At 46.0% G+C, this 8,410-nt stretch overlaps 1 protein-coding gene across 1 annotated transcript in view; it reads left to right on the forward strand.

Moving 5' to 3' along the window:
- The window catches only part of hipk2 (homeodomain interacting protein kinase 2), a gene marked incomplete at its 3' end in the record, with an annotated part of 23,201 nt that extends 17,316 nt beyond the window's left edge, over window positions 1-5,885 (forward strand). Inside the window, exons 9-14 of the mRNA XM_083654472.1 lie at window positions 809-988; window positions 1,458-1,772; window positions 3,045-3,286; window positions 4,013-4,173; window positions 4,420-4,722; window positions 5,712-5,885. Coding sequence (XP_083510598.1) covers window positions 809-988; window positions 1,458-1,772; window positions 3,045-3,286; window positions 4,013-4,173; window positions 4,420-4,722; window positions 5,712-5,885 — 1,375 coding nt within the window. The remainder of the gene's footprint in view (window positions 1-808; window positions 989-1,457; window positions 1,773-3,044; window positions 3,287-4,012; window positions 4,174-4,419; window positions 4,723-5,711) is intronic.
- Between the last annotated feature and the right edge of the window lie 2,525 nt (window positions 5,886-8,410).

Here is an 8,410-nt window from a genome sequence, read left to right on the forward strand (position 1 = left end):
GTGCTCCGATTCATTTGGAGCTGTCCATCTTTTGGCCAGCTCTCTCTCTCTCTCTCTCTCTCTCTCCCTCTCTCTCTCTCTCTCTCTCTCCCTCTCTCTCTCTCTCTCTCTCGGCCTCCCTGGCCAATGGCAGCTCCATTGTCCTCGGAGAGACGATTGGGGAAAGTGTCGCACTTCCTCTGCAGAGCTATCGCTCCGCAGCTGCTGGTGTCAGCTCCTCTGCCCTCCCTCTCTGCTCTCTCTCTCTCTCTCACTCCCTCACTTGTTCCCTCTCCTCCTCCTCCTCCTATGCTCTCCTCTCACAAAAGGTCGCTCCTGCCACCTGCTGGCCTGTGTGGGAAATGCTCTTATTCCTTGACATTATAATGTGTAGTCTCAGCTCCCAGACAATTGGGGAGTGCCGCCAACAGACTGAGAACTGAGTCTACATGTATGTGTGGTGGTGGACTGCAAAAACCCTTCACGTGATGCAATTACTATTTTTTATTTCCATAAATTAGAAACTCTCCTCTATTATATATATAACTTTTTGAATGACTGAGATAGCTCTCCCAGATCAAAGGTTTTCTACAGTGGTATTCCACCAAAGCTATAAGAGTAAATACTTAAATTTTTGCTTTGTGAACATAATTATTCATCATGATCTACTACAGAGATGAAAGTATCACAAAATCACTCAAAAACTCAGAAGAACTGCAAAACTAATTTTCAACCTATCGTCACTCTGTCTCACAGCACTGCGTGCGCCCCCCCTCCAGACGGTGTTCTTAAAGTTGTGCGGTAACGCAAATCTATAATTACCTTGCAGGAATCCCCACCCTCATGGCGGCCATTACAATCCCATCATGCAACAGCCGACCTTGCTGGCTGGCCACGTCACGCTTCCATCCAACCAGACGCTCAATGTGGGCGTGGCGCACGTCATGAGGCAGCCCTCGACCAATAACAACTCCTCAAAAAAGAACAAGCAGCACCAGATGTCTGCCAGGTACTGTGAAAACTGGCAACTAAAGCCCAATTATATCTTCCTATTATATCTGGTCATAAATTAGTATTTCGGGGTCTTTGATGTGCAGAATCTGGCCTATGCAGTGGAAACTACTGCCCTCTATGTCACTGACTATATCAACTTCATATCAAGGACCCCCAATTTAGTCCACATTAGAGCCACAGACCCCCATTTCACAGACCCCCATTTGATGAGATTTTGTCTCTGACCCAAAACTGAGAATATTTTTTTATTGTTAAGAGACACTATGACCAAAACAGTCTTTCTTTTACATTCTCTAATGGTGTTAACTTCTTGTAAATTAAATAAAGGTGAAGTTTAACGATTCGTCAATTCGGTGGGGACCCTCTGAAAGGCCCTCAAGGACCCCTATCGGTCCCCGGACCCCACATTGAGAACCACTGACTTGATGTGACACTGACCCCTCGTCTCTATCTCTCCGCGACAGGAACGTGTCGGCCTACGAGGTGTCGTCCTCCCAGGCGGTGCTCTCCCCGCAGCGCTCCAAGCGGGTGAAGGAGAACACGCCTCCACGCTGCGCCGTGCTGCAGAACGGCTCCGCCTACTGCCACCCGGGGCAGGGCTGCGGGGGGGGAGGGTGGGGCGTGGAGGCGGAGCAGGCTTCCAGCACGACCCGCGATCACCAGCACCATGTCCCCCGACAGACCATCGTCATCCCCGACACGCCCAGTCCCGCCGTCAGCATCATCACCATCAGCAGCGACACGGACGAGGAGGACGACCACAAGCAGAGCAACAACAGGTCAGTCCTGTGGGCTTTGAGCAGAGACAATAGAGGGCATTTACACCTGGTGCTAACATGTGTTTTCTGTGATCAGATTGCAATCAGATTGTGTTTTATCACTTGAAATGCCAGGTGTAAACACCCCCAAAACGCATTGAAGAAGGATTCCAATCTGATCGGCCAAACCACCTCCGGAGGTGGTCAGGGATGCATTGTGTACACATTGAACACAAGTGTAAATGCAATGTGTCCTCTCAATCTGGATACACCAACTTTATGCGGATTGAGAGGACAACCATTTTTGCAATCTGATTGCAATCAGATTGCAGAAAATGCATGTTAACGCCAGGTGTAAATGGCATCATAGACGGTGTAGAAACATGGATGTAGCCCCCGCCACCTTGCTTTGTGGACTCCCGTTTTGAAGGCTCGAGTTTGACATTTTCAGCGCCATCTGCTATTGGTCCAGTGATCGGCGAGCTACACGATCACTGGACAGGTGACCTGTCAATCACGCCCCAAAGCACAGCCTGTTTTAATGTCTACTTTACTCACATTTTTTACCATAATTTACAAAATTAACATCTTGCTGTATTGATGAAGACTCATTAGGAAAGCATTTACTGAGTGATAATGGGTTTTGTTATGTTCTGGTTTATATTTAAACTCTGCATGTTGGTAAGATCAGTAATCTGCTTTACACTGAGGTAATAAATCAAGTGAGAAGTAGGGTCATTTTCCAATTGAATTCTCTACGATCGGACTTCTTTTTGCAGCCATAGACTGTGTAAACTGTAGGTATAAACGGGTGAGTTTTCTAAAAATTCACACCCGTACAGTTGTCATGAAATTACCTATAGAGACCAAAATCGTTTTTTCAAGCAGGCTGCAAACAGGTTTATTTCTGGTGTAAAGTCGGGCATTTTAACATGGGGTTATATGGGGATGGACTCGCTTTTGTAGCCAGCCTCAAGTGTTCATTCGAGGAACTGCAGTTTTTGGCACTTGCTCGTTCGCTTCATTTTTCCAAGATGGTGGTTGGGATAGACATGGGTCTGTAGTACTGGAGTGGAGTTTCTCTGTGTTGACTGTCCTCTCTCTCTGGTCCCCCTCTGCTCCCCTCCAGCTCATATCTGTGTTGACTGTCCTCTCTCTCTGGTCCCCCTCTGCTCCCCTCCAGCTCATATCTGTGTTGACTGTCCTCTCTCTCTGGTCCCCCTCTGCTCCCCTCCAGCTCATATCTGTGTTGACTGTCCTCTCTCTCTGGTCCCCCTCTCTGCTCCCCTCCAGCTCATATTCCAAGCAGAGGAAGAACGTCATCAGCTGCGTGACGGTCCACGACTCTCCCGACTCCGACTGCTCCAGCAACAACAGCCCCTACACTGTGGAGTCTAGACACCCCAACAACAACATCTACGACACCAAGACCACCATACTGGACAACTACAATGGCAACCCTCGCACCATCATCATCCCCCCTCTCAAAACCCAGATGAGCCAAGTGTTGAACGAGTGTGAGCGCCTGATGCCAGGTAAGCATGGAAGCACCAGCATCACAGAAACTCTTCTCTCCTCTCCCACCTTGTGAGCTACTTCCAACTGCGCAATGCAAGACCCGCCTTGAAATTCATTTGAATTTGCAATTTCAGTTTGTGAGGGAATCGGCGCAGTGGCGAGTTTATTACGTGGCAAAGACAGGAGGCGCTGTTTCGCTTTTCACATTTGGATAAGCAATTTACATTTTGCCACCCTTCACACAGCATAATATTGTCTTTGATAATGCAATGTAAAACATTAGAGTGCAAAACCATATAAGGAAACATGACAACAATGTTGTCGACATGACGACATCATGATGACATCAATTATAATTTTGACACCATTATTGCATAATCACAGCTAAAAAACAAAGCGCGTGTCTCTGTTTAAATGATTATCCAAATGAAACTCCATGACATTATTGAATTTGAATTTTGAGCCAAAAATGGCACATACTGTACAAGTGGCAAATTTTAATTCAAATGTAGGATTTACCTGATGGCCATTTTACAAATTACATTTCCATTTGAATTATGCATGCGATACGCTTCCTTAGATAAGGGGAGAGGAAGCTAGGATATTGTGATTTATGAATATTGCAGTGTATTCTCTCCCATCTAAATTATTAATTTGTTAGAGTTAGGTATTAGAGTAGAACGATAAAGTTGTGCAAAGTTGGCACTTCCCAGTTGACCAAACTTGTATCCCTTCCTGTCCAGATGCAATGAACCATCAGAATTCAGCCTATAAGTTCAAATCCTCCAATGGCGTGGTGTCTGGCAATAATCACCTGCCAGGGGGCATGAATGGAGGCGTAGCCTACCGACAGCAGCGTTCAGGGCCACACCCCTTCCAGCAGCAGCCTCTCAATCTCAGCCAGGTAAGGAGATGCTTACATTGAATTAAAACCTCGCTCTGTCAAGGAACCGCATGAGTATGTGTATCATACATGGAAATGAAAAGAGAGAATATTGTCACTGTCAGGTGAAAACCTTGTATCTCCAAATTCTTCACTTGACTTGATAAATAAAATAAAATAGCACATTTTGCACAACAAAACAACAGCGACTAAGTGACATCTCCTGCATTACAGTAGATACCATAACATCATAACATCCCCTTCCAGGCCCAGCAGCACATGGTAGCCGAGCGCAACGGAGCCCACCGGCGGCAGCAGGCCTACATCACGCCCACCATCGCCACTCAGGTCCCGTACACCTTCCACCACAACAGCCCCTCGCACACGGGCAGTGTGCACCACCCCCACCTGGCCCCCGCCACACACCTGCCCAGCCAGCCGCACCTCTACACCTACACAGCCCCTGCCGCCCTGGGCTCCAGCGGCGCTGTGGCCCACCTGGTGGCGTCACAGGGCTCGGCGCGCCACGCGGTACAGCACGGCAGCTACGCGCCCGGCATCGTGCACCAGGTATCATATTATATTGAATTGATTTGATTCCAGTCAGTACTGCGGGGATGACATATTTGTGTTGGCCAACCCAGAAGTCCCTGGACATTTCCGGTTCCCTTGTCTCAAAGTCAACGGGATTTTTGTACGGGACTTTCGGTTAAATGTCTGAAGTAAGGTCTGTAGTTAACAAAACAAAAGTTGAGGAAACAGCTGACTTCGTCTTCAGCAAGATAATCTTCACAAATGAGGACCACTTTTATGACTTTTGAAGCGTAAATGTGATTTATTAAAATTGCGATTTTCATAAAACGCTTCAAAAGTCATAAAAGTGGTCGTCATTTGGGAAGATTATCTTGCTGACCTCAAAGTTTGCCATTTCACAAACTTTTGTTCAGCACAGACTTTATTTCAGGCATTTAACCGAAATCCGCATACAAAAATCCCCATTGACTTTAAGACGAGGGAGCCGGACGTGGTAACATCTGGTAACATCTGGGTCTTCCAGACTCATTCCTATTAAGGATAAAACGATGAAAAAAAGAAGAAACAAGAGAAGAAAAACAAACACAGTACATGCATAGCCTATACTGGTGTACATACTGCAAACATCATATGACATCATGTGCCACTGATGACATCACTGTGACGGAAAAGGAGTCGGCTGAAGCCAGATCTAATGACGCCTCCCCTTATCACCAACAACACTTGACCTTTTTCAGACGTATAAGCGACACACATCCAGATCATAACCACATACACATGGCTGCACATGTCCTCACAGTTACAACCTCTCATTCTCACACACGTGGATCATCAAAAGCAAAATATCAAAGAAATCAAAAACAAAACACAAGATGTCATTAAGTGAAAGGAGTGTTTTATATGTATCCATCTTTTAAATCTCTGAATTGTACTGCACATTTTTTTTAAATCATCCTCAAGATTATTCCATAAATTCACCCCCCTTTATTGAGATGCATGTATTCTTTGTATTGGTCCTTACCCAGGTGCCGGTGAGCATGGGCCACCGCGTGCTGCCCTCGCCCAACACGCTGCACCACAGCCAGTACCAGGCCCAGTTCGCCCACCACCAGGCCTACATCAGCGCCTCGCCCGCCTCCACCGTCTACACTGGATACCCGCTGAGCCCGACCAAGGTCAGCCAGTACCCTTACCTCTAGAGGGAGAAGACACTGACTGACACTGGAGAGGCTGGTTGTTGCTGCTGCTGCTCCCCCCGATCCTCCTACCACCCCGACACCCACCTCCCAGCCCCGTCATCTCCCGGACCTCAGACACAGAGACAGAGGAAACGTGCCGCATCCTCAGCAAACTGTCACGTATAACTTGAAGTATAACGACAGAGAGAAGAAGACGAAGAAGAAAAGATTCACAGTCTCTCTAGAAGGGAAAGGAGGGGTGGAATTTCAGAGGGGTACATTCAAGGGGTTTTATTTTGAAAATTATTCTCTTTTTTCCTGAAAGGGCCAGTTTTTGTTTGTTCTTTTTTGCTTTTATTTCCCTCTCTCTCTCTCTCTCTCTCTCTCTCTGTCTCTCTCTCTCTTTGTTTTACTTTCTGAGGAAAGTAATGTCTCATTAGTTTGACGATGAAGTCTCTGAAACAGCCTTTTGGGACAAAGGAGGTTCTCTGGTTTGAAACGGATCTTTTGCTTTCTTTTACGTTTCCCCTGTTAAATTGGGAAGTGACTGTTGAACAGGGGTTAAATTTGGGAAGTGACTGTTGAACAGGGGTTACTCTCTGGAAGTTTGGATTCCCAAGAGAATTGGGAGAAGGTGAAATACGGATACCTGCTGCTCTTCAAAGAAAAAAAAAATATTGATGGCCTTGAACTGTCTTAATATTTCCAAATCATTCACGGTGCGGGGAGAAAGAGAGGCAACCCCCCACCCCCCACCCCACCTTCTCCGCCTGAGGAGGCTTCTGGAAATATAACCAACAGAAGACAACAAACTTTCTAGTGTATTTATAGATATTTTTCCTTTTTCCTTTACGTTTCACCTTTATGATGATACTTCAGTTTTAGCTAGGTGTCTTTAGCTGGGGCCCGTTCTTAGAATGTAGCAGTCTGCACCTGTTTGTTTTATGAAGAAAACCTTTTTTTTCTGATACCAATAGATTTATTTGTTCCTCTTTTTTCAATGTGATTGCACAAAGTGGTTATAATAACATAGGCATGTACAACGTGATTGTCTGTGTGTGCTACTGTCAGCCATGTGTGTGTAGTCCACCTCCTCAAAACCCTCTGCAGTCTTTAGGTTTTGACCATTGTTCCCTCGTAGTGCCTTACAGATATAACGACACAGTTTACTTGGCTTGGAACCTGAGAGCCACAAGAGACTAGAGCTATGCTTAGAGAAGATGGTTCCATGTTTTGACATCCTAGTCGGGGCAGTTGTAGCTCTCTTCCAGGTGTAGGCTCAGCCCTTGCTGTTTCTTGTCCTTAATGACAGCAAACTATAGATGATAATTCATGTCAGAGTTGATATCAAACTGAGCTATTTTATTATGTGTGCATGATAACTTGCCTGGGGTACTTACCAAAGTCATTAGATAAAAATTCTTGTTACATTTTGCTCTGGATATTAATGTAAATATAAAAATGTACAGTATAGCTGTAAGCCTCTGTCACAGTGGTACCCATAATGTGGCTTTAGTTTGGAATATAATGGGTGGTTTTTTTTTAATGTTAAATCACACAAGGGAATTCATGCACAGTGATTACAGAGCAAGGACGCCATTTGTTTTGTGGCAACCGGAAAAATACAAAATAGCGTAAAAAATCAAGTGACTATACGATCAGTTTAAAATGTACAGGGGATGAGTTACGGTATATCGTTCAAGACACAATAGAAGTCGACTTTTAAGGTTCACAGCTAGGCTGCGAGAATTAGGGGCCTGCCGGAAAGCGGTTGCTGCCATGACGGCGATCCCGCGAGGCCAGAGAGAGAGAGAGAGAGAGAGAGCCTGGTTGCTGCGAAGAGTACAGAGTAGAGAGGGGCTGTTGGAGGGAGACACTGTGTAGGCACGGGAGAGGGGCTGCTAGAAAGCATAGGGTTGGTTCAGGTAGGGAGTGCGGAGGGCAGGGTGAAATTCCTTATCTTATATGGGACAAAAAGAGTAGCATGTTGGCACTGAGCAGGTTGATAGTAACAAGCCCAGGTGGTTGGGTATAGGAACCGCAGGGGCACTGCATGAACGCACACATATAACTCGGACACTTTTGTTGTTGTTGTCACTGTTGTCGTCGTCGTTTTTCCGCGGCAAAGATAAATGCAAGTTATTTGTCTCGTACGGCGCTCCTCTGAGGCCTGGCCAGCGTCTCGGAGCCGAGCAGGACAGGAGGGAAACGCTACAGCATACACCTGGAAGGGCATCTTCTGGAAAAAAAAACAGGCTCGTTTCGTCGCCACTGTCCATTTGTCTTCGAAGCAGGTCAGAGCGCAGACACCGCCAACGCCAGCTGAAAAACACCTAGAGAACCCATAGGGCTGTCGCTTTGTGTGTTTGCTGCTTGATTTAACGGACATAATCTTCCTGTAGCCAACGATACGAATAATCTCCTCTTGTTTATTTTTTGGGCACATCACTGCTGGTGGTTTAGTGAAAGCCTTCCCCTTCCCCCTTCATGGTAATGCCATAGTACTTGCATTTGAAGTGATTTATTATTATTATTATTAATATTAT

This window comes from Poromitra crassiceps (assembly GCF_964638095.1).
Source record: "Poromitra crassiceps genome assembly, chromosome: 18".
Lineage (NCBI taxonomy): Eukaryota > Metazoa > Chordata > Actinopteri > Beryciformes > Melamphaidae > Poromitra > Poromitra crassiceps.